At 48.2% G+C, this 26,819-nt stretch overlaps 1 protein-coding gene across 1 annotated transcript in view; it reads right to left on the minus strand.

Moving 5' to 3' along the window:
* CUL5 (cullin 5) overlaps positions 1-26,819 on the minus strand; it is a 787,955-nt gene that overhangs the window by 434,658 nt on the left and 326,478 nt on the right. The window contains exon 10 of the mRNA XM_086935237.1: positions 15,679-15,786. Coding sequence (XP_086791363.1) covers positions 15,679-15,786 — 108 coding nt within the window. The remainder of the gene's footprint in view (positions 1-15,678; positions 15,787-26,819) is intronic.

Consider the following 26,819-nt stretch of genomic DNA (forward strand, 5'->3'; position numbering starts at 1 on the left):
TTCTCGGCGTTTCTTGAGTCGTTGCCGCCAAGTCCTGAAAGAGCTGCGGTCGGTGCTCCCGAAACAGCAGAGTAGGAGAGTCCCTTGCCTTCCGGAGGATCCTTTCCTTGAGTTGAAAATCGTGGACGCACACCAGGATGTCCGGGGGCGGTCCTCCTCCCCTCCTCGGTAGACCAACTCGGTGGACCCGGTCCATTCGGATTTCACTGACATCTCCATCGCCCAGAAGCTGAAGGAAGAGGTCCTGCACGTAACCGCGGAGGTCACCCGCCTCACCGTCCCACGGCACCGCCCGTATGCGAATGTTGTTCCTTCGCGAGCGATTCTCTAAGTCCTCCGCGTGGGATTGCAGGTCTAGGTTCTGTTCGGTGAGCCTCAAAACGTCCTGCTGCAGCTGGTGAACGTCATTCGCCATGCTGAGGTCGTGGTCCTCCAACGTGGCTACCCTCTCCCCCACCGCATCCACATCCCTCCTTACTTCTCGAAGATCAGATGTGAGTTGCGCTCGGAGGTCCGAGATATCCTCCTTGATGGACTTGAATAGGTCCGCCATGAAGGCTTTAGTGGCCGGTGCATCATCATCGGAGGGCTTGGGAGAGGAGCTAGGGCCAGGGGACGCCGGCTGCTGGGTGCCCCTTGACTGGCTATCCTTTATGGTCTTCCCCTTGCGTCCCACGGTAGACATTGCGGCCCCTTGCGACGTCCTGGGAGGCACCCCAATCGCGGCTCCTCCGCCACTAGGCTAGGACTCCCAAGGGCTCGGCCCGGCGCCTACTTCTGGGCCCAAATTGCCAAACTCAGTCTCGATCCGCTCGCAGGTGGGAGCAGCGAAGTCCACCAGCCCCTCCGGGCCGGCTCCCTCAGCCAGGGTATGGCAACAGTCCGGCCAACGTGTCGCCAGGAAAGCGGAAGACCGATGAGCCTGCGAACCGGCCCTGCCAGAGCTCCAGCACACCAGTGTCCCAGTGCTTGCCTCGAGGAAGAGGGGGGGGGAGGGGAACCCAGCCAAAATGGAGGTCTCCTGAGCGGCGCCGGGAAAGCTCCCTCCCCTCCTGGCCACACCAGCGAGTCCCGCCGGTCCCACAGTCAGTCGGTGCCCCGGTTGCAGACACTCGCCTCTCGTGCCTGCATTCCCTGACAGACGTGCACTTCCCTCCCAGCTGCCGGCCCAAAGCCACGTGTCCATAGTCGGGCCGAGTGCCCCCTCACTCACCGCCAATGTCCAAGTGCCCTCGGCCCTCCGGGGGACGGGCCGCTCCTCCCCCAGGTCCGCGCTGTATGCTCGCGTTGTCCAGTGCCCCGCCGCGGCCCAGGAGCCCGAAGGGCCGCCCCCGGCGGTCCCCCAGCCAGGCCGCAATTCGCGGCCTCGAGTAGTAGGCGGGCCGCGCTGCCGCTCCGGGCGCTCACAGAAGCGAAGCTCCGCCCACGTCGGGATCCGGGAGAACGGCACCCGATCGGCACCCCCTCTCCGCTGATCGGGCTCCGCGGCTCCTCACACCGCGTACTGGGAGAGCGCCGGTCCACACTCCTCCTCACCCAGCGCTCCCTGGCTGCCACAGCATGCCGCCTCTCACACCGCCTGTCCAGGGCTCGGCACAGCCGCCGATACGGGCGCCGCAAAGGCGGGTCTCCTCGTCACCGGGATATCAACCCTGCTGGCCACTGCTACACAGGGTCGCCCGGACCTCCAACTGCCCCAAAAGAGCTCCGGGGATTGTGCTGTACAACGCTAAGTAGGGACTGGGGCCGGAGGGGACACGAAACACGTCCTACTCCGCCGCCATCTTGGCCACGCCCCAATAGCTCCTTTTAATACGTTGTAAGGATGGGCATCATTGTAAGCTACCCCTCTGGCATAGCCTCTACATTTTCTGTGCTGTTGTTGGAAATACTTGATGGGAGACATGATCCCCAAGGACTGTGCTGTGAAGCAATTGTTCTGAAACGATTAGAGTGCTAAATCAGGCTTCTTTCCCAACAATCTGGAGCCATCAAATAGCATGTCCATCAAGAACGCTTCGACATCTCCTGACGACCTGGTTAATTTCAACCATACATGCCTTCTAAGCATGATACTGATGCCAATAGCTCTGCATATATATAGTCTGAGGTTTGAATCCAGTAAACAAGACATATGTCACCACGTTCTACCCATCATTTAAGCCAGCGAGGGTCTGAGGTTTTCCAGGGATGTCAGCAAGATCTTGCTCACTAAGTCCCATAAAGCATATGGGCCCAGAAGGTACACTGTTTAAGGATCCAAAGGCTAACATAGCCGAGGAGAGAATTCTCTTGCTGAACAAATCTATACGTTTCAACTCCCTTTATAGAGGGTTGATCAGAAAAGAATTAGTATTAACTTTACTTGCCGTCACCAGACTTTTTTAGGTAGGGTTCTTCATCTGAAAATCAGGATCGCTGGAGGCAGTCTATATCACCTGGCCACAGTTTGAGTGACTGAATGGTCAGAGCATGGTTTAGCCCAAGTGGTCATGAGGCTGTCGGTGAGAGCCTTGTTGAATTGCAATAGAGGTGAAGAAGAAACTGGATCTGGTTGAAGGATCTATTATAAATTTGCCTTTGTTTCAACAGTAGTCGGCTGTAAGCCCCGCACTTCTGCTGCCCTTTGTGATGCTACTGCCAAAGAGGTAATTTCTTTCACTGATGGCGAGTCCAACTCAGCCTCTGCAAATGTATCAAGCCCACTAGCATTCAGTAAATCCAGACGTAGTCCTTCATCAGAGTCCAGACATAGTCCTTCATCAGAGTAATAAAGGAGACAGGTGGGCTGCCTCCTCCATCTCTTCATCATCATCACTATTAAGGGGAACATCTTGGGGAAGACCTGGCTTGGCAGTTTGGGGTGGATTGTTCCAATTGGGAGCAGGGTCAAAACTGAATAGCTTATTGTGGGGTCCAAACTAGGGAAGCGTGGTGAACAAAGAAAACAATAGATTACACCCAGATCTGTGACTGGGGGTGAATGTTTAATGTGTTAAGCATTATGTCCATCATCCGTTCTTTTTGCTTTTGTTGCCCTAAATGGGAATGGTATGCCCAGACTTGGGTACCGTGCTCACTGCACCACTGGATTCAAGCAAGCCTGGCTGATGAGGGGGGATACCCCGAAACCGGACCCAGAATTCTTGTTTCCGGTCCAGGGAGGACCTGGCCTGGCAGTTCAGGCTGGACTGTTCCCATGGGGAGCAAAGTCTGTATTACATAAGGTGTGGTCCAAACTGGGGTGGTGTGGGGAGCAAAAAAACAATGGATTAAACTCAAATCTGTGACTGGGGATGAATGTTTGATTCAAGAGCTTCTACTTGCCAAGCAGCAAATTGACAGACACAGTTGCGCACCCACCTTACATGCTATGCAGCAGTTGGTCTTTACAAGTGGTCTGGTTGGCAGCGGTGTTGACTGTACTTATCACAAGCCCACACAGCTACCTTTGTGTCCAGAAAATAGAACTTATTGCTCTGGAATCAGGTAGGAGAGTGTGAACCATCTTTGAAATTCAGAATAGGATTTTTTTATACCAATGAACTGGAGCTAGTGAATCACTTAGAAGTAGTAAATGAGGGTGTTAGTGCTACAGAGTATATAGCAATAATGTTTGAGTATATTTTACTGTTCATGTTACTCAAAAGTCCTAGCTACCTTAGTGTTTATCTTCATTGGGGTAAAAACTCATACTCTGTGCACTAGATTAGGTTGTTAGTTTCAAAATAAATATTTTTGAATATTTAGCTTCTGGTGATCCTTGCATATGTTATTCATTTAGGAAAGAGGATTTGGTGTTCCATTAACTGTCTCGGTCTTATCTCATGGGATTGCATCATACCTGAAACACTTTCAACACACATAGTTGAGTGGGATTTGCATAGGTTGTAGGTCAATTGTTTTTCTGACTTGGTTTGGCACACTGACTGAATCATTACTGCTAGGGGGTCAGAAATCTCAAAACTTTCTCTAGAAAATCGAGAGTTTAAGTTATCATCAAATATTAATCCAAGACCCAGATGAACATGTTACTTACCTACGGTAACACCTTATCTGGTAGAGATTCTATCTAGCCACAGACTCCTTATCTTAGAATTATTCCTAGGCGTCAGACTGGATCAGGACATTTTCGAGCAGTACCCCCTTCACGCCGGTAGATGGCATCTTTCAACTCTGCGTCTTCTGCAGCAGAAGTGACCGACGCAGTACTCATTTAGGTGCCACCTCAGTGCGTTGACGCCAGTTTACTGTTGTGACTTTCACACCAGAGTGCAGAGCCACGATGAAGCCCGACCACTGGTGTGAGTTTGTATGGCCCTTTGTAAAGGGAAACCATCATCATTTTTTTCAGGTCACAGATTGGGAAGGATGGGAGGGTCGGTAAGGAATCTGCAGCTAGTTAAGTCTCTTTAAGTAACTTACTCATCTGATGAAGACATCTAGCTGCAGAGTTCTTACCTTAGAATACATACACAAGCAAGGCCTCCCCAGAGGCGGGTCTGCAAACAAAACAGACTACAAAGTCCTGTAGGACCGAGTGGGCAAAATGCCTATCCCAACAGACCTGACTGCCCAGGCAGTACTGCTTTGTGAATGTGTGCAGTGAAGCCCACTTTGCAGCCTGACAGATAACTAGGGGACTGTAAATCTGCAAGCTAATGCGGTGGTGGCAGATTTTGCTCAGATAGAATGAGCATGCAAGACCTCATGTGGTTGCTTTTTGACCAATACATGGCAAATCTTTAAGCCAAGCTCTATCCATCAGGATATGGTTAACTTCTGCACAGCCTTCCCTTTCTTGGCCCTGACGTACCCTATGAAGAGTTGGTCGTCTACCCGGAATTCTTTTGTGCAGTAAAGGAAGATCGACAACACTCTGAAGGATAAGCAAGGCAAAAAAGGTAGGTAGGGTGACTGTCTGGCCTACATGGAAAGGGGTGACTACCTTTGGGAGGAAGGGGGCACATGCCGAATGACCAGTTTCTTAGGATAAAAAGTAGTGTAAAGTGGGTGTACCAAGAGAGCCTGCAACTTGCTAACCTCTCCTGGCCGATTTAATGGAACCAGAAAGATGGTTTTGATGGTTATTAACTGAGAAGGGCAGTTGTGTAACTACTCAAAAGGATCAAACATCAGGAAAGTAAGGACCAGGTTTCAAGTCCGACTGGGGCACCGCATAATGAATGGCCTGGGGGGAAACGTGTTGCAAACCCTTGAGGGATCTTATCACAACGGTTGACTTAAATAAGGATAGTTGGCAAGCATCTACTAATTTGATGGAGGGGCGATGGTTGCCAGAATAACATCTCAGACTTCGAGAGGAAGGTTGAAGGCTGCCAACTGTCGTCACGCAATCCCCATGCATGAATGCGGAAAGTGTGCAGGTTTAGGTGCAGAACCCTCCCCTGTTGTAAAAAGAACCAACAATGGATGGAATGTTGAACAATGTCAAACACCTATCCCCCAGTACAGAGGATCTGGGCCTAAATCCATCGTTTGTTTGCATGCCACATCATTCCAGTTGAGCCCCAGCCATATGAAAATCCTCCCTGGTCCAGAAACAATCATGCAAGGACCGGTTTCGGGGGTATCCCCCCTCATCAGCCAGGTTAGCTTTACTTCAGTGGCATGGCAGGCATGGGACCCACGTCTGAGCATACACGTCCCACTTAGGGTGACAAATGCAAAAAACAAACAAAACGATGGACGGAATGCAGAACAATGTCAAACACTCACCCTTAGTACCGAGATCTGGGCCTAAATCCATAGTTTTTTTTGCTCAAATTTACATTTCAGTTTGGATCCAACCATATGCACATCAGTCTTGACCCTACTCCCATAGAACAGTCTAGCCCGAATTGCCTATTGCTGCAACAGAAGATTCTACAGAAGAAGCAGCTTGACCAGAGGACTGATGCTCATGCTCAACAGCTCGGGATACCAGACTATCTGTCCCCAGTTCAGAGCCACAGGAATGACTTTGGGCCTGGTCATTCCTGATATTCTTGAGAACTCTGGGCAGGAGTGGAGTTGGCAAAAAGGCGTTCAGCAGGCTGGAGTTCCACTCAAGACCGAAAACGTCTCCACACTGCAAACTCCTGCACGCAGAACTGCTGACATCGTGCATTCTCTGCAGTGGTAAATAGTTCTAACCAAGCCTCTCCCCCTTGGAAGAGGCCTTTCACCACCTACGGATGGGGACACCATTTGTGATCAGCTAGGCATCGACCGCTGATTTTGTCCACCTAACGTTCAGAAAGCCTGCCATGCGTTGGACCACCTGAGAAATGCCCTGGTGTTCCAGCCATGTCCAGAGATGCAGTGCCTCTTGACAAAAGGTCCACAATCCCACCCTGTCCTGCTTGCTGTAGTACCACATAGCATTGGTATTGTCCGTTAACACCTGCACTAGCCTTCAATTGATGGAGGGTAGAAAGGCCTTCAATGCCAAGCAAATCACCAGAAGGTCCAACAAGTTTAGAAAGAGTCCAGACTCTGCCGGAAACAAGAGTCCTCTGATCTCCCATGTGGCTCCCCAGCCCAGGCGTGACGCATCTGTCAATATAGTCAGCTCTGGTTGGGGACGATAGATCCAACTGCGATTAGTCACCCCTGCAGGTCGTTTGCAGTTCCCACTGCAGAGTCCGTATATGCCAATGGGCTTTGTGTTACCAGCAGGAGGCTATGAATGGCACCAATGTCATAGTCTAGCTCACCGAAATCCAAGACGTTGAAACTTCGGTATCATAGACTAAATATCCTGGACTCACCGTTCGAGAGGACAAGCCCGAAACTGAACCGTGTCCAGTAAAGCTCAGATAAGATGGAGCATCTGAGAGGGAGTCAGGGGTGATTTCAGAACGTTGATAGTGAACCCCGAGTGCAGGACGTTTTCCGTAGTTTGGAGGTGGGTGATGACCACCTGGGTCGAGCTTGCCTTCAACAGTCAATCATCGAAGTAGGGGGAAGACTTGAACCCCACACCTCCGTAGGTGTACTGCAACCACCACCATTACCTTGGTGAACACCCAAGGGGCGCTGGCAAGGCCAAAGGGAAGCATGACAAACAAAGTTCTTGTGGCTCACTGTGAACCGCAGGTAACATGTGTGGGCGGGCAGGACGGGAATGTGAAAAAATGCATCCTGCAAATCCAACCTATAATCCAGTCTCCCACTTAAAGAACAGACAGAACGTGAACAAGTGTGAGAATTTTGAATTTCTCCTGTTTGAGGAAGAGATTTAGAAGGTGCAGGTCTAAGATATAACGAACGCCTCCGTCCTTTTTGGGCACTAGAAAGCAGCTGGAATAGCAACCACGACCTACTTCATATGCCGGCACCCTCTTTATAGCTCCTTTTGCCAAGACAGCCAACACTTGCTGGCGGAGGTGGGATTGTCCTCTGTCAACTGAACGTAAGTGGGTGGCATGGCCGTAGGAGTAGCCACACAGGGGGTAAAGTAGCTCCTTTGTACAGTCTGCAGTACCCAACGGTCTGATGTTATTAACCTCCAATTGGGCCGGTGAAGTAGAAGTCCTCTGTAACAACTTCTTTTTGTGTGACTTACCCAACGATTATTTGGACAGAGACGACGATCATCTGGTGCGGTTCAGCGAGCTGTCCCAGGACCTTTCACGCGACCGAGATCTTGATCCTCGCGGTGTCGTCCGACGTCAGATGGCAAGGAGCTTGAGGAGCCCTCCCCTCAGTGCCTCCGAGTGCATGGCGTGGCAATCCGTGCAGGCCTTCTAGTCATGATCTTTCTCGAGGCACCATAGACAGACCAAGTGGGGGTCTTTCAGACATCTGTCATTGAAAGCTGCCGCATGGTTTGAAACCAGCCGGTTTATTGGGAGACATCCCTGTCACACCAGGAGAATGAATTTTCTTTCTCAAAAATAGTCGACAAAACGTTGAAACAAGCATTGGCATAGCCAATAGGTCTCACCTTTGGGACCTTATAAGTGTTTAGCCATTATCACCCACTGGGCAAAACACAGATCTCTCCAGCAAGAACATTAACCATCAGAATTATCTTATCATTATTAATATTGCCTTAGATCTGTAAGGCACATCAACTCTCGGCAATAGGTTCAGTGACCCCATAAGATATTTTAAAATGCAACCTCTGCAAGCAATTAAGTCACAACACATTTACTGTCACGTTTCTGCTTGTTGCCGATTTGTTTGTGGCAGAGTTTTTTTTTTATAAAAAAAAATTGCAATTTGTATGTGGAAGTTCTTTTCATGACTCTGCCATCATGACTCCACCACCTTTTAGTTGCCAAGCCTTGACCTCCTATTTACCATGGAGGATTAAAGTTTTTTCCATTCCAGCACTGGTCACACACAGACCTCTAAGGTGATGGCATTAACCATTTGAGCCTTCCTTGCACACAAATTTTGCATTTCCCACCAGTTACTTTTGCTAGCATTTATTTTTTTATTTACACATATATGTTACATTTTATATTTATTGACTTTAAAGTGAAAGGCCAACAAAATAGTTGCAGAACATTGTGTTCTTTTTTTTTACCAGGGATCTGGCCCCACCTCTATTGCAATCAGAATCACAAGCCCTGCGCTTCAAACGCAGGTAACAAGTGACACTTCGGGCTAAGGGGGACGGTGCTCAGCTGGTTTCGTTCCTTCTTGGCGGGCCGTCGGCAAACGGTCTGGGCCTCTGCTTGCTCCGCCGAGATGTCGCCATTGGGTGTCGGAGTCCCTCAGGGCTCAGTGTTGAGCCCGACTCTATTTAACATCTTTATGACCCCTCTGGCGGCTCTGGCGGAGTCTTTCAGGGCTCAGATCGTTTCCTACGCCGATGACACCCAGCTCCTCTTCACCTGTGAGAGTGGTGCGGATTTCGATGGAGAGAGTATCCGGGGTTGCCTTGGGGCTGTTTTTAATTGGTTCCAACGTAACAGCCTCAAGTGCAACTCGGATAAATCGGAGGTCTTCTTCTTTGGGTGCAGTTCAGATCCAGATTGGAAGGTGTGGTGGCCAGAGAACATGTTTCCACCAGCTGGGTCTTCCCAGGTGGCCAAAAACCTGGGGATTAAGATCGATAACGGCCTAACACTGCGTTCTCAGATAATCGGCCTCACTGGCACTTGTTTTGGCCTGCTCCGGATGTTGCGCAAGTTTCTCCCCTTACTATCGGAGGAGCATAGGAAGATAACAGTGCAGGCTATAATTGGCTCGAGAATTGATTATTCTAACATCCTTTATCTCGGCCTGCCAGAATATCTGCTTCAACGGCTGCAGGTGGTCCAGAACTCGGCAGCACGGGCAATTTTTGGACTATCTCGCCGTGCCAGAGCCTCGGGCCTCCTGCAGTCACTGCACTGGCTTCCCGTCCGGAAGCGGATAATTTTCAAGGCCTTGACTTTGGCGCATAAAGCTCTTCATGCCTCAGGAGCAAAATACCTTCAAAAAAGGCTTGCCTTCAACCACCCTGCCAGGCCCTTGAGGTCCGGATCCTTGTTTCTCGCCACGGTTCCTCGCGTTAAAAGGGCACGCATTGGAGGCCGTTCTTGTAGACTGTTGGCCCCCCAATTATGGAATACGCTACCAGTGACATTGCGTAGTACATCAAATTTACTGGCATTTAGGAAGGGTCTCAAAACTTGGCTCTTTACTTCTTAGTTGTCCCCCTCGGGTTATTCTGGATTTTTTATTTTTTCTGTCTTTCTCTTGTTATGTTATGAGATAGGTGTGCAAACCAAAGCGCCGGGACACTCTTTGAGTAGCCGTGCGCTATACAAAACCAAGAATAACATAACATAACATAACATAACACTTTGGACGGGGACTTGCGATACAAATCACAGGGGATTCCATAACTCAATCTTTTCATGCTCCAAGGAGGGTGAGACTGAGTGGCTTTCGAGGGTGATCCAGAAGCACTTGAGATAAAAAAAATAAAAAATACTGAAAGAAGGGTAAGTTTTCAGGAGAAAAGGAGTGTTCTCTCTTGAGTATGTTAGAAAGACACCGTGCAAATAAAGTTACCGTATTTTCCGGCGTATAAGACGACCCGGCGTATAAGACGACCCCCTACTTTTCTTGATAAAATGTAGGTTTCGTGCTATACTCGCCGTATAAGACTACCCCCACTTCCAACGCATTCCACGCAGTCCTGCATAGCCATTTCTTCAAAAAACTCACCGCAAGTGTCAATATTCATTCACTTGTTGCACAGGTCATGCAGTGACTGCCGGTCTGTTTCTGTTACAGGCACTTAGCAGCATTGAATGCCCATGTGAGTCAGGCGGTGGCTGTGAGAGGACACAAGAGGGAGTTGATGCCAATGCTAGTGAGTGAGTGCTGTGTAAGTCAGCACCTGTGAGAAGCAGTCAGTGGCTGTAGGAGTCTGCCAGTTTGGTGAGTAGTATACAATACGCCCACAGCTCGAGAGCCAACTGCTGTGCAGGCAATCTGAGGCTGTAAGAACAATTTGCGGCCAATGTGAGGCAAGGGGTTGTCAGTGTATGTGAAAGCCACTAAGCACTTCTGGCACATGTGAACAGCACATTAGAAAGAACCAAGGGGCCCTGCCACACTGTATGGAGGCGGCGCAGTGAGAGAGGTTTTAGGCAGTTTAAACAGTTTTTGTCCTTGTGAAGTCCTGCTGTACCAAAGTCTAGAACAGAGCGGGGATAGACCAGCACTAAGTCCTCTTCTTGCACACACGTCACTTTTTCCTCCTGTAAAGCACCATTTCCTATTGTGAAACGGTCTGACACCTTCGGGTAAAGTCCGCGCTATATAAAAGCGCATGAATAAATACCCTAAAATTTGGCACCCGGCGTATAAGACGACCCCGACTTTCCAGAACATTTTATGGGGTCAAAAAGTCGTCTTATACGCCGGAAAATACGGTAAGTGTAGAAATAAGGAATGCTGCTCTGTGGAAGGGACATGCTGTTTTGAGGACTGATGCGGACTTGGACCCAGCAGCTGAAACACCGAGAAAGTAAGACAACCGGCACCGAGTGTGCTCTTTTGCGTCGGAACAATCACAAGAGGGTTTCCATTACCTGTGGCTCCTCCATGGCCGACTATGCCCTGTTGCCTTCTCCCGTGCCAAGGATGAGGACAAACTGTTTAAACTTCAACCCACCGCTGGCATCTGCTATATACAGATATAGATATAGAAAAATTATGAAAAGTAATGCAGCTTAGGACGCCATCTTGGCACCGCGTATATTGCATTCTTTAAAACACAATAAACGAGTACTCCAAGTATACTGAAAAAGCTGTCAGTGAAAAAGTCAGCAATGAACCAAAGTAATTAATATGCATTAAGAAGTAACATATAATGGGGTAAGTAGTAATTAAAATCAAATACGTACTTACTCAGAAACACTGCTGAAATAACTCTCATTTGCAACCCTTAATCTCGAATTGTACTGTAGGTCTGTTTCATGAAATACACAATTTTCATCTGTTCTGACCATGCATATAATTTAAGGAAGATGTTCATTTTACGGTGCTTTCAGCCAAGCCCCAATGACACAAACGAGCGTGTCCTTCATTTATGTTCATGTATATGTCTAGGATTACCTGCCAGAGTGTTTCTCCACTGATTGGCTGGTACCGTCTGATGAATGGTGGGGTGAGTGCTGGAAGGGAGAGTTTGGGAAATGTTGAGTCAACGCTGGGTTTGGATGGGTGGAACCTGAAAACTATTACAGATTATGGTGAGAAATTTCAGGATAAACTGGGTATGATGGCTGCAGGGGTGGTGTGGGTGGGAGGGAGAATCACGCCACGCAAAAAGGATGAGGGAGGCACTACACAGATTATAACAGAAAAACTCACCAGCCTGTGGCCGCAGTAATAAAGGGAGTGGAGGGGTCTAGATGCCTATGGACACCGAGGGCACCACTCAAGGGAGTTTGAGTGGAGCGGGGCCGGCACGCCACGGTGGGGAATGGGGAGGGCTTCGAGGCTCAGTACATGTACAGCATTTACCTTGCGGGAGCGAGCAGCTGTGCCATATGTTTCTAAAGTGCGGGCGCTATAATTGCAAACAGATGGTGCCACTGCTCGCACCCCGCAATGTAAATGCCGTACATGTACGAGTGATCATTGGAAACCGTGCAGTACATGCACGAGTTTCCGAAAAAGTCCGGAGTGCTTCCAAGAGTTCACTCGTAAGCAGCGCTTGCGCCCTGCGTTAGGCTCGACCTAAAATGCCAGTTGAATAGTGACAGAGGGGTAGCTCTTCGGGGATCTGCGCTATCTGGTGCGAAAAGGAAAGAACTGAGGTCAGCATGAAAAGTGGCCACCATATAGGTACGGATAACCCAGTTCCACCGCGGCTGACACAGAGTCAAAAGATGCTACCTACCAGCAGGCAGGCATATTGCTCGAAAACTGCTCCAGATCCAGGCTGACACCTGGGGCTAATTCTAAGGTATGGCACCGGTGGCTAGAAGTCTCTATCAGATAATACTTGCCGTCAAAAGTGCTTCTGCATCCATGCACACAGACGGGAATTATTTTTGCGTTTATGACCATCAATGAACATCCTACAAATCAGAACCCCGGCTCTCATGACTCATAGGACAGTCTCAATTTCCTTTACTAGACCGCTCTCTTTAAGTGGAGTTATTATTAAAGCATTGGTTCCAATAAATTTATAGCAAAGCTCACAGTAAATGTTGAGTTCAGGTGATAGCTTTCCCTTATGTGTCAAGGGGTTTTAAGTGCTCGTCTAGGCACGGGATGCAAGCTACCGCCACATAGATATGCTTGCAGATGCAACAGCTCAGCCAGGCGGATCCTCTTTATCTTCCCTCAGGGCCGGGTGCGGGGACAGCAGCTCTAGGGATGTCAGCTTGGATGGCTTCAGTCCTCTGGTCTATGGTTGGGGTCCCAGAGTGCACAGAAGGCATTATCTAGTTTGTTGTCCTTCTCTGCTTGCACTCTCTGGAGCAGACACGCTGGTTGGAGGTGAACTTGCTGGTGAGCGGGTTCCCCTCACATTGCTTGAACACAGAAACACTTGAGGAGGCCGAGACACCTTCAGGCAGACTCTGGTCAACTTTAGTTAACTCTACTAGAAACAGTCCATAAATCTGGCCTGCACCTTTTCCGGACTTGGCGGCTGGGCTTCTCCTTACTCCAGTAGTCTGCTCCTGTGGTGTCAAACATTTCCCCTTCTGAGTAGATCAAACAAGTTCCAAGGTCCCTGGTAGACCCAACAACTCTTCCAGCAAAATGTCCGTCAACTCTTGGAGACTGATGTTCGACAGAAGCTAGCCCTAAATCTGAGCGGTTTTTCAAGAAACCTGTGGAGCAATCCCTTTCTTGGTAATGACGAACTTGGAACCAGGACCAGGTGCAGTCGCTTGTGCTTCAGCAAGTTCATGCTTAAGCCCAACAAGTGCTTGACAAGTGGGGTAGTTCAACCTTCATACATATTTCGCTGATAAGGGGATATTAAACCCATCATCTTGCCCAGGAACCAGCTTTAGATTAATCATTTTCACATTTCATGTTGTGCCTCTAATCACTCAATCTGCTGACGTAAGCCCAGCCTCCCATCGATAACCCAAATGCTGTGCTCAGAAAGGACTAATCAGCATTCTCCAGTGAAAAGTAGACCACAAACCTTCTCACACTTCAGTGTCTAGGGTTACACTCAGGAATCCAAATAATACACTTTTGCTGCCTGGGGAAGCCGTACCACAACCTCCAACTTCTGCTGTGTCAAACCAGAGCCAATCCAAGAAGGATCCCAATCGAACATTCATATACACCATGCACGCTTTACTCAACATGTACACAAGATATCTGTACAGGATGTCTGTGCAAGAGTGTGGGTACTTTATACAAGTTGAACTTTACATAAGTGGAGCCGGTAGGTGCCACACTCCTACCAAAATACAGGAAAAAAGACCATCCAGTGCTAGAATTGTAAAAAATGATCTGCTGCCACCACTGCTTAAAGTTGACAACTCAGGATATGAACAGTAGCCCCATTTCGGCTAGAGGGCATGTTTGGTGAGGGGCTCCAAGTCTGAGAATCAGGCTCTGGACCACAGAGCAAAATGACATACCTAGTCCTCAGTGTGCATGCTGGGTTAGCATGTAAGCTGGGCCGCAAAAAGTCATAATAGATCTTATATGCAGTTGGTTCACCTGGGTATGGGTAAATGCCCATTTACAATGAAGGGGACATTCCCATCCATACACTATTTTGAAAGTTTCTCTCCCTAGGTAGAAGTCAGCCAGCTGAGGATGCTTCACAAACATGTAGGTCACTAGGGTGGATGTGCTCTACCAATCTACTATTTAAGGCACCTTAGAACGTAAGCCGACCTGTTCATACAATCTTGAACCATGTGATTACCACGAACGCTAAATGGCAGCTGAGAGAGATTCCAGTTGTATAATATATCCTTAAACCTGCACTATAGCATACCATCGGAGTCAGCAACCAACCAAAAATGGAACCAGTCATGTCACTGTTATCCACAAGGTGAACTTTCACTCCAGTGCTCAAACTATATCAAAGATAGACAACTCTGTAATGATAATCCCACAGTCACACCCTAATATTTCAGCCCATACTCATCAACTCAAAAAGTGGTCTCTATCAAACGTAGAGGTGCCCGTCTCCACCGAACAGTGGATGCCTGCCACAACCAGAACCACAATCTCCCTTTGCAAGCACTGTAGCTATTTAGTACCGGTGCCTGCCTCCTCTTTCCTCTGCCCTCTATGTGTGCTAGCTCCTCCTACAACCCCACAGGACTAGCTCCGCTTCTTCCTCCAACCAGGTGAGATGTTGCAGTTTGATTGCTGGTACTTAATAGTTGTGGAGGTTTACCATGCAATAAGTGGACTAGCCGCTCTAAGAGTAATCCCTCACTGCTGTGGAATGTTACAGCAGGAACTGGATAAAAAGCTGCAATCTTCAGCAAAATACTCCCTTTTAAAGTTGGACATAGGTGGAACATGAGGGTGGAACAAACAAACAATACCCAAGAAGAGAAGGTATCCTAACTGACCAGCCACTTCACAATTCACAAGAAGAAGCTGTAAGAGTGATGTGTATTAGTCACAGACATAAGGGCTATGACAAACAAAGGAAAGCTTCAAGAATGCACATAGAGGCAGGGAAACATCTTCAAGAACATAATATAGTCCTGAGAAATGTGAAATGTTGTGAATATAGAATCCATAGCATTGTATATAGCTAAGAAAACAATCAAAAGGACCTTTATAAATGCTCCCATGTTATTTTAGTACAAACTGCATTTAACAACCTAGGCATTCATGCAGTGAAATAGCTTGCATTCTCACTCAGGAAGTTAATGGTACATTTTACTGTTTTAGGTTGTTTTTAAATGTTTTATTAAAAAAGACAACAATTTTGTAGAGACATGTACAGTACATATTCTATGTAGCCGTCAATACTTAGTTATACAAGAACTCATCAACTGCAGCTTAAAAAGGACAGATAGAAAAGGAGAGACAGCTAAATAAGCAGAGTTCTAATCAGACACCTAATGTTTTAGATTGCTTGAAATCTTAGATGGAGAGGTAATCATAGGATTTGTATTTTTTATTTTACAGGCAAAATAATTTTCTCCTTAGAGAATTAATAGATTTGTGCACGTACATCAAATCTCTGGACAAAAAGAAATACAAACCTACCTTATCCCGGGCAGTAAGAAACCGTGGATCATCTTGAAAGGCTTCTTTAACAAGTTTACTAAAGCGATTAAATAATGTGAGCAGTTGTTCCACATACTTTTCAGAATCCTAAAAAAGATATCATACATGCAGGTTAACATTATGGAATTCACATAATATACCTGCTATTTAGAATATCCATTTTCTGGCATTAGGACATTTTCTGATCTCCAACACTCCAGCATATGCCTGGAGAGTCTAAGCAGGATGTATTGTTTTATTTAAGTGCCTTTAGTCAGTCAGTTATCACTCCGGCATAGCTCCCAATCTCTTCCAGTGACATTCATCAAGGCTAGGACTGCCAAAGATGGAAAATGTTACTTACCCTGTAAGCATCTGTTCGTGGCATATACTGCAGTTGGTTCACTTCCTGTGCATACTCTTGCCATCTAGTGTTGGGCTCGGACATGTACAACGTGTTTTTGTTCTAAGAAGTCACAAGGTAAAGTGACTCCGCCCTTAGTTGGCAGTGCGCATGGGCATCGACTCCATAATTAGATTGTTTTCCAGCACAGTGGATGAGGATGGAGATAGAGCATAAGAAAGCATAATGATGTCCATGCAATAGAAAGGGAATAGAGGAAAAAGAGGAAAGTCATCTGCAACAACCAACAGCTTCCAGAGAGGAGGGTGATGCATGTCAATCTACAACCCTACATGCCACGAACAGATGCTTACAGGGTAAGTAATATTTTCTGTTAGTGGCAGGTGTAGCTGTAGATACATATACTGTGCATAGACTGTAAAACTGTTTCCACTATACGGCAGAGGCTAGCCAGAGGATGTTACAGAGCATTGTAAAAGTGTACGCAAGACAGCGTGGCCCACTTGGTCTTGCTGTCTCGCTAGGACATCCACACAATAGTGTTTGTTGAATGTGTGCGGTGTGGACCAGGTAGGTATGTTACAGATATCAGCTATTAGAATGTTGCCTTTGGCATAATCGGTTTGAACACACTTGACTAGACAGGAGAGCAATTCTTGCTTTAGAAATGGCAGTCCCTTTGTGTGGTTTTGAGAAGGCCAACAATAGCTGTTGTGCTTTGCGAAATGGTTTTGTTCTATCAGAGAAGTACATAAGGGCTCTCTTTACATATAGTGTATGAGTTTGGATGCAGAAAGAACACTGGCAGTTCTATGGTCTGGTTAAGGTGGAAAGAAGATATCAACTTGGGTAGGAAATCTGGATTAGTCCGAAGGACTATCTTGTCAGCGTGAACCTTAAACAAAAGGCTTCTCTAACGTGAGCACTTGAATATCGCTTACCCATCTAAGAGAAGTAATGGCAACCAAGAAAGCCACTTTCCAGGACAGAAATTGTAGAGGGGAAGAATGAAGGGGCTCCAATGGGGGCTCAATAAGTCTTGTAAGTACCATATTACGATTCCAGGATGGGACTAGGAGTATCCTTGAAGGGATAACTGTTGTATTTATTTCTGCTGCTCAGCCTAGAATGTTGGGTGTGAGAGCTAGTTAGAATGTTGAGTGTGTAAGACTGTCAGTTGGATGAAGGGCTGAGCGACAGGAGGCTGCTCCTGGTGGGGTTTTATCCTCTTCTTATCTTACCATCTTACCTGAAATAAACTACTTACAAGGAACTTCAATGACTACGCTACTTTATTTACTACATTTTTGGCGACTTTGAACCTACGTGTACCACTTCAAAAGAAGCTGAAACTCACATGAAAAGATTTCTTAAGAAACAGAACAGATCAGAAACAGAGTACTTAAGAAAACAAGGTAAAATACTCTACAATTCCAAGTTTTGCTTAATCTTTCTGGCACCACAAAACCCCACCAGTGACCCCAAAATCGGTCGCCCTAAGCCTTAAGAGTGCCAGACCAAGCTGTCATGATCAAGGTCAAAAGCCACTGTAAGAGTCACGCAGTGAAGTAATGAATACGGACGTTGTGAGCTGAGAAGTTTTGACCTTTAAAGTAGTGTTTGACAGCAATTGCGCAAAGCTGCACGTTTTCTGGTTTGGAGGAAGCTATCACTCATATGGCATATACTGTGAGGGGTAGCCCGGGTGTCTGGTAATCTTTGAGTCGAGTCTGCCTGATTTTCCCCAATTGCGATTCCTTATTTAACCTACACCAAGCCCCTATACTTGAAGACACTTGAGTGGCTGCAATCCTTTGAGGGCAATTTTGCACAAGGTATTTGGGGACAAATATCGAGCCCCGGCATTGGTTGTTACAGTGTTTTTAAGCCCTGCTGCCGTTTGCTTTAACATCGTACCTTCATTTCAGCTGTTTGAGCCGTGTTCAAGATTCACCCTCTGTGTTTATTGCTTAACAGCATTGTGTGATATTTCGAGTCATTTATGAGAGAAGGTTAATTAGGGACAGAGGTTCGGACCCCGGTGTTCAACATTTTAATTTGGTGTTGATTCGAAGAAAACAGCTAATTTTACATCAAGTTATATGCGCCATACAAACTTATAAAACCGTTACTCTGTGTTTTGAATTTCGAATTGGCCGTGTGCCACTTACCATCTTTTGTTTGTCACGCAGTGTCTCCTTTCTTTGATTATTCCCTACGTCACTTTCAATAAAGTTGGTCAAGGACGCACTAACGTGCTGTGAGCCATACATCCTGAACGTGCCGCCATTTTGTACTGGTTCACGTTGTTTGCTGCCAGTGCTTTGCCATCACGTTTTTTAATGGAATATCAACAACACCTTTCTACGCTAATGACAGCGACGACTTACTCTTGGCAATGTGTAACCGCTTCTTGGAGGACACTCGATTTGAAGGTGTTGTTTATTTACAGTTGCTGCATGTCGCTGCGGGTCCCTCGGCATCATTGTGGAATATATTGCTCGGGGCAAAGATTGAGCTTCAGTGCTTAAAATAAAAGGAAAGTGGATTAGAGAACAAGGGCCAGTGAGGCCAAGACTGGGATAAAGGGCAGGGAGTCCATAATTTAGAAAATGCCGAAACGGGAAAATCTGATGAACTTGAAGCCAGTTTTTTTTAATTAGACGTATTTTCATCCCATGTCAGTTTCAAATTAACTCTTTCAGGTGTTTCTTGTGAAACATGACAAGACTGCTACGTTCTTTTCAATCATCAGTTTGTGGTTGTGTATGGGATGACACAAAATTCTAAGTCACTCATTGTTTCGGGGTCTGCAGGAAATTACTGTAAAAGGTAGTGGAGTAAGTTTATTCACTTTTGGTTGTGGTACATGATATGACTGCTAAGTTCTAAGCCACTCATTATTTTATGGTAGTATAGGAGATGACTTTTAGGTTCTAAGTCACTCATTGTCTTTATGGTTGTGCATGAGATGCCTGTTAAGTGTTAAGTCACTTATGCTTTCTACTGTTCATGAGATGACTGAGAAGTAGTTTTAAGTCACTCATTGCATGTATGGTGTACGGCAGTTTTATGTTGCGCATGAGATGGCTGTTAAACGTAAGCCACTCATTACTATATTGTTTTTTTCATTTTTGGAATCACTGCTTTGGTATGGCAGTGTGTGAACAGGTCACCTGATGTTTTATTTATTTATTTTTTCTTAAGATGAGAATGTGACCCTGTGACCTGAGCGTGTGAGCGCGTGACCTAAGTGACGTGACTGTTGTCACATTTGCAAGTTTTGTATATGTGTCTATAATTGATTGATGTTTCCCTGTCGCGCCGTGAGGTGGGACTCTTTTGCCTCTTGCTGACCTTGCCAGTCGGTTTGTTTGGTTTCTTGAGTTTTGTATGCTGTGTGTTGGCGTGGTGGTGTGTTTGTTATTTCGATTTGGGTGGAATGAGTGTGGGAGGTTTGTCTTTTTGTTTGAGAAAGGGAGATTGTGGTGGGGAATGTAATTTGCTGGTTTTCGTGACTGAATGTTAATTGTTGATGTTGCGTGATTTGATTTATTCTCCTTAATTTTATTTCTATTTATGGTTTTTTATTAAAGAAGGGAGATGTGTTGTATTTATTCCTGCTGCTCAGCCTAGAATGTTGGGTGTGAGAGCTAGTTAGAATGTTGAGTGTGTAAGACTGTCAGTTGGATGAAGGGCAGAGCGGCAGGAGGCTGCTCCTGGTGGGGTTTTATCCTCTTCTTCTTATCTTACCATCTTACCTGAAATTAACTACTTGCAAGGAACTTCAAGGACTACGCTACTTTATTTACAACTATAACCCTTTTAAGGCCTTTCACTGAAGCTTTAATGACAGCAACTCTTTACAAAGAGGCGTGCTCCCTGTTCTGCAAATATGCTGCCACTGCAGCTAGACGTAGGAGAATAGATGTGCAAGCCAGACTAACAAGTTACTTACCTTCGGTAACGATATATCTGTAAGAAACAGTAGTTAGTGTTAGATTCCTTACCTTAGAATAACCCCAGGCGTCATACTGGATCCGGAAAGTTTTGCGTAGCAGTAACCTGCACGTAGGTAGGCGTCTGGGCTCCGCGTCAGTCGTCGGGGTCACCGGAATGACGTCGGAGTACTTAGACGCACCCTCGCGCGGTGACGTCAGTTCTTGTACATAGCTTTCCGCGCCAGGAATGCAGAGCCATGCCAGAGACCGACACTGGTGCCATAAAACTAGGGCCCTCAAAGGGAAATACCTTAACCCCCGATATCGGTCAGCAGAACGGGGAGGATGGGTGGGGCGGTAAGGAATCTAACACTAACTACTGTTTCTTACAGTTATATCATTAACGAAGGTAAGTAACTTGTGCATCTGAAAGAAACAGGTTAGTGTTAGATTCCTTACTTTAGAATAGATACCCCGGCAATACCAACCCTGGTGATGGGTCTGCGGACCAACATCACACCAGAAAGTCCTGGAGAACGGAACGGCCAAAAAAGCCATCCCTCCGGACTTGGCTGTCCAGGCAGTAGGGTCTAGCAAACGTGTGCAGCTAAGGCCCACGTATCTGCCTGACAGATGTCCTGCAAGGGGACTCCCCATCCCAGGGCAGTAGTAGCCACCGTGGCCCGAGTGGAATGGGCCTTTAGCCCAACCGGAGGCTCTTTTCTAGCCAAGGAGTAACAGATCTTGATGTACAGCACGACCCATCGAGAGATTGTCCGTTTGTGCTCCGCCCGCCCCTTCTTCGCGCCCGCGTAACCAACAAAGAGCTGGTCGTCCACCCGGAACTGGCGTGTGCAATCTAGGTAAAAGGCGATCGCACGTTTTGGGTCCAGAAGGTGGAGCCTCTCTTCTTCCTTAGAAGGATGCGGAGGCGATAGAAGGTGGGCAAGGTGATGGACTGCCCGATGTGAAAGGTCGTAACTACTTTGGGCAGGAAAGAAGGACGAGTTTTTAAAACAACTTTGTCCGGATGGATAGGAAGGAAAGGAGGCTTAGAAGAAAGAGCCTGGAGCTCACTCACTCTCCTGGCAGAGGTGATGGCAACCAGGAATGCAGTCTTAAGAGTAAGGAGACGAAGAGGGCAATTGTGAAGTGGCTCGAAAGTAGCGCACATCAGAAATGTAAGAACAAGGTTCAAGTCCCACTGAGGCATCATGAAAGGAACAGGAGGAAACATGTGCTTGATGCCCTTCTAGAATCTATTAACAATAGGGGACTTGAAAGGAGAAGGCTTATCAGGAAGCCTCAAGAAGGCAGAAATGGCAGAGAGATAGCCCTTAAGAGTGCCCAGACCAGAGCCCTGCTGGGCAAGAGAAAGAAGGAAGAGGAGAACCTCTGAAAGGGGGGCTGAGAGAGGATCCACAGCCTTTGTTGTGCACCATGCCACACATTTTTTCCACCTGCAGGTGTATACCGATTTTGTGGAGGAACGCCTGGCTGCCAGAATCACATCACATACTTCAGGAGGCAAGTCAAATGGCCCCAAATGCCACCGCTCAATCTCCACGCATGGAGGTGGAGGCTGGACAGGTTCGGATGGAGGACCGTCCCCTGCTGCTGTGACAGAAGGTCCTCCCGAAGAGGCAGACGAATCGGAGGATCGACTGACATGCTTAGTAGCTCGGGATACCAGTATCTTCGTGCCCAGTCCGGAGCCACAAGGGTGACTTGGGCCTGGTTGCGCCTGGTCTTCTACAGCCCATTGGGCAGAAGTGGTATAGGCGAAAAGATGTACAACAGACCGCAGCTCCGCTCGCGACGAAAAGCGACTCCGAGCGAGTGCCGCCTTGGAAATTCCAACGCGCAGAACTGATGACATTGTGTGTTCTCTTCGGTGGCGAATAGATCTAACCAAGGCTCTCCCAACTACCGAAAGAGGTCTTGCGCCACGTCCGAGTTCAGACGCTATTCGTGATCCATCATGCACCGGCGGCTGAGTTTGTCCGCCCTGGCTTTCAGGGAGCCTGCCAGGTGTTGAACCACCAGGGTGACGCCCTGGTGTTCCAGCCATGTCCAGAGGCGCAGAGCCTCCTGACAAAGGGTTCACGACCCCACCCCGCCCTGTTTGTTGCAGTACCACATGGCGGTGGTGTTGTCCGTGAACACCTGCACTGCACGGATTATTCCTCGCCCTCGAGGCACAAGCGAAGGGGCGGGTGACATCCTTGTGGGAGTAGCTGCATAAAGCGGCAAAGCATGGTTTTAAAATGGGGCGCTAAGGAATTGGCCCAGGGCGCGGGCAGTGGATCGCCATTCAGGATAATGGGAAGGGGCAGGGCTGGCGCAAAGTGCAAGGCGACCTTAGGGGAGTGGCTCTGCATTAGTATGGCTGTTTGGCAGCTCCTCCTATTCCAGGGACACAGTCAGTTGCTGGAAAAAGAAAGGCGCCGGTTTCAAACGAGCGAGCAGCAGCAGGTTGGTTTACTTTTAAATATCAAGTTAAGTTACAGAGAACTGAATTGGGGCTTGGGGGGCTGCCATTAATTTTTTAACAAATCAGTGTAGTACGAGTATTCCTGCTTTTTGATTATTTGTGATCTTATTTAGCACAGCCGATATGTATCACAAGTCGGGGCTACTTTGTAAGACACAAGAAGTTGAAGGAATAAAAAAAAAAAAAGGTTCTTTCTTATGCGTGGTGTCACTCTGGGTGCCGGTGGCAGAGGGCGGGACAGGGGGACAGTCCTGGAACAAAAGGCGCGCTGTTGTGGCATCAACAGGGGGCCTGCGAATGCCCTGCAGGGCAGGAAGTGTGTGTCTACATAACAGAGTTCATTAAGGCATCAATCACGCAGAGCGAAGGCGAGCGAAAGTTTAAATCCCCCGCTCCCGACCTCCTGGACTATTGACACCTTTCCTCAAAGACCCATGTGCCCAATGCCAACGCAGAAGAAAAGGCCAGTTATAATTTGTTTTGTATTGCATCGGGGCCCATTGGGGAGAATAATTATCATATGCTATTCACAAATGACGCCACAAGCAGTGACGTGATGCCATGCCCTTATAGTAAATCTATACTTCAAAGGTATGCGACCTATTTTTCAGAAACAACAATATAACATCACAAAGAAATATGAAAACATATATTTGGTTTTACTTCAACGATCAGAATAATGCGTGACTCGCTAATGTGATTGAGGATCAGGGTTGCAGTGCAGTGCCCCAACGACACTCATCCCAAGAGGTCGCAAGGTCATCCAAGCCTCTATGACGCAGGTAGAAACCTCAGATATAACAACAAGCCATCGGGCATCTTTCTTGGGCTGTTCTGCGAGGGCACAGGTGGGGCACACCTCGTCTTCAGGATATCCACGGAGGGTACATGATTTAGAATTAATCTATAGATGATAGATTATTTTGAACAGACGGTGCTTATCGTCAAAAACTGTCATTGCTGAAGTCCTCAAGGTACAGCGCTGGACAACCATGACTGAGAGCTGGGCCTGGGGGCTGGGCTTCCCCTTCCCACTCCTTTACATAAGCATGACTCGGCCACAAAGGCATCCGCTCTAACCAGGCCAGGTTCACTTTCTGTCTGGGAGGAACATTGTGTGAGGGGAGTTGTGTGATTTCCGAATGAATGTTACTTCATAAATAGAAAGTAAACCTCCCGACTGCCACGTAGAATGTTATTGTTTTAAGAGTACAGTTTCGTAGGCGAGAGTAATCGGGTCAGCTTCAAGTGAAGCGTCCTGCAATACAGACAGTCTGAGCTCAGAGGGCACTCAGAGCAGTAAAGTACACAGGGCAGAGGACCCATTCATCCTAACGTGTTGTGATTTCACTTCTTAATTATGTATTTTTGTATGTGTCATGCTTTATTACAAATCAATCCACAAATAAGAACAGATTAGAGAAATAACCCTCAGATGTTTGCTGTGCTTTTGGAACTGATAGCGGCGTTTGGGGGCACAAAAGCTGAACATCAAAGCCAAAATAGAGCTACGTGAATAAACAAACACTTAAACCAAGATCCTAAATTTCTCCTTTGCATTCTTTTTAAGCCGTACATTTTGACCAGGATTATTAATTACCATTGGGTCACCTGTATCGTTACAAATTAAGCAACTCTTGGCTCAATTGAAGCGAAAATCACAAATGGCCCCTGGGCGCACAACACAGAGCAGAGCCACAGACCTTCTCTGCTTGCCAACCGGCCCCTTAACAAGCCAACCTCTGTCAATCATTGACCCTGTGGGAGGCTGCCCAAGGGGCTAGTTTACCGCTCCCTGTGGTAGTGGTGGAGTCTGGAAAAGTAACGGACAAGCGACTCACAGACACTGGTGAAGTATGTATGATAGAACTAGCTAAAAACAGTCTAAATAAGAACCGGCTAATGTGTGTTACATATTTGATTAATAGGACCTCTGGACACGGGTTAATAGTGACTCAGGGAAATGGTTAATAGAAACTGCTGCTTAGTGATTCTGAAGGCACTGTTTAATAGGATGCTAGGGAACTAGCTAATAGCGCTCCATGTAGTTGGTAAATAGTGCCTCAAGAAATTGGTTAATAGGGCCTCAAGGAGTTGGTTAATAGATACTAATCGATCTGGTGGTTAAAAGTATCTAAAAAAACTGGGTGATAGTGTGTGAGAAAACTTGCTAATAGTGTCTAGCGGAATATGCAAAACATGTCCTGCAGAACTGGTAATCCGAGTATCATGCAATTAGTTAATAGTGTCCCAGGGAATAATTTAGTAGTGTGTCATGGTGACATTACACTTATACCCAACTTTTACGCCCCACTACTATCAAATGTCACCAGCCGCCGGTGAATGGAAATAGCAACCACGTCCTACTTCTGGCCCAGGAATGCGCTCGACGGCCCCCTTTGCCAAATGGGCCGTAATTTCCTCCTGCAGAAGTTGCAAGTGATCCCCCGACATGCGGAGGTACTGCGATGGCATGGCTGGAGGGAACGCCTCGAAGGGGAGGGAGTAGCCCCTTCGGACAATTTGCAGCACCCACCTGTCCGATGTGATGGAGCACCAGTGGAAGAGGTGATGGCAAACCCTGCCTCCCACTGGCGTTGAATGGGCCTGAAAACTTGGACTAGGAGGATTTTGAGGCAGATGCTGCGGGGGCGGGTGTTGACTGGCCTTGCCTGTGTCCCCCGGCACCGCCACAGCGGTCACCGCGACAGCGTTGCGGTGGGTTCTGCGGCCTGAGGCTAGCTGGACGTGAGGGGATGCCCCTTCCTTGGCCATGAAAGGGGCCGAAGTCTGCTGGCGTTGGCAGAGGGCCAAGGACTTGGCCGTAGCCCTGGAGTCATTAAAAAGTTCCAGCGCGCTGTCTGCCTTGTCGCCAAATAGGCGACGGCCTTCAAAGGGCAGGTCCATAAGGGATGCTTGGACATCGCCCAAAAAGTTATCGGACCATAGCCAGGCGTGGCGGCGAACCGCCACCGTCGTTGCAATCACCCTGCATAGCGAGTCCGTGGTATCCAGTCAACACTGAATGGAATATCGTGCTACGTCCCTTCCCTCCGCGAGGGCCAGGGTTAGCTTTGCCTGGACCTCCGCCGGGCACTGTGGCAGCACCTCTGCAACCGTATCCCACAAAGAGTGAGAGTAACGGTCCAAAAGGCAGGCGGCGTTGACAGACCGCAACCCCAAACTCAGTGAGGAGAACGGCTTCTTACCGAACTGGTCGTACCTTTTCGATTCCCGATCTGGAGGGGCGGTTGGAATTGCGGTCTGGGCAGTTGAGGCCTGGATCACCAGGCTCTCACGGGTGGGGTGAACGGACAGGAAACTGGGGTCGCCCGGAGCGGGGCGGTGGAGTCAGGCCACGTTCCGATCCACAGGGAGGCCTGTGGAGGGCTTAGTCCAGGTGCCCAACAGAACGTCAGTGAGGGCTGCGTTGAACGGCAGGAGAGGCTCTGATGAGTTTGCCTGCGGTTTGAGTACCTCAGTGAGGAGGTTAGTCCTCACGGCCGCGAACGGGAGCTCAAGAGCCAAGGCCTTGGCTGCCTGAGTCAACATATCGCTGTACGCAGCCCCCTCCTCCATAGCCACGGTAGGAGGGGAAACCAAACCAGTGTTGGGCGAAGTGTCCAGCCCACTGGCCTCCCCAAGTTCGTCCACCCAATCCTGACTCAACTGGCACTGCAGTGCCAAAGGGTCCTCAGACCCCTCCCAATCCCTTTAGTCCTCCATTCCCTGAAGGTCAGGAAGAAATGATTGAGCCAGATCACCTGTGAAGGGCGCCGGTCCGATGCCTGATACGGACCGGGGTGGGGATCGGGGATGCCTCCCGAAGAAGGCACCGGGGGCGACACCCTTGGCGACGCCGCTGGCGGAGGGGTCGTAAGGTCGACCGGCCTCGACACGGATCCAGACCTGGATCCTAAGGAGCCTTGCGGCGTCAGGACCGAAGTCGCCGACGGCGCAGGGGCCGAAGCACCCGACGACGCCGGGGCCAAAGCCCCTGGCACGCTTGGGCTCCCACACGGGTCTGCAGGGCACGAAGGCACCTCGAAGAAACTCAACGGATAGAAGCGCGACCTCATGGCGGTGAGGAAGGAGCTGATCTCATCCGGCATCACGTTCAGCCCAGGGACCAGCGGGTGTGGAGCTGGACATGGCGCTTGTGGCTCTGGCGGCGCTTGAGGTTCCGGCGGAGCCGCGCGGGCGGTGTCGCCCGAACCCCCGGCCGGGTTTCGCGAGCGTCGGGGGTAGTCAGAGAGCAATGTCGCTTCTTCGACTTCTTGTGCCTCGACTTACCTGAGGACTTTGAACCCGACGAGTGGTGTCGACTTGCCGAGCTGTGATG

This window comes from Lissotriton vulgaris, chromosome 8 (genome assembly GCF_964263255.1).
Source record: "Lissotriton vulgaris chromosome 8, aLisVul1.2, whole genome shotgun sequence".
NCBI lineage: Eukaryota > Metazoa > Chordata > Amphibia > Caudata > Salamandridae > Lissotriton > Lissotriton vulgaris.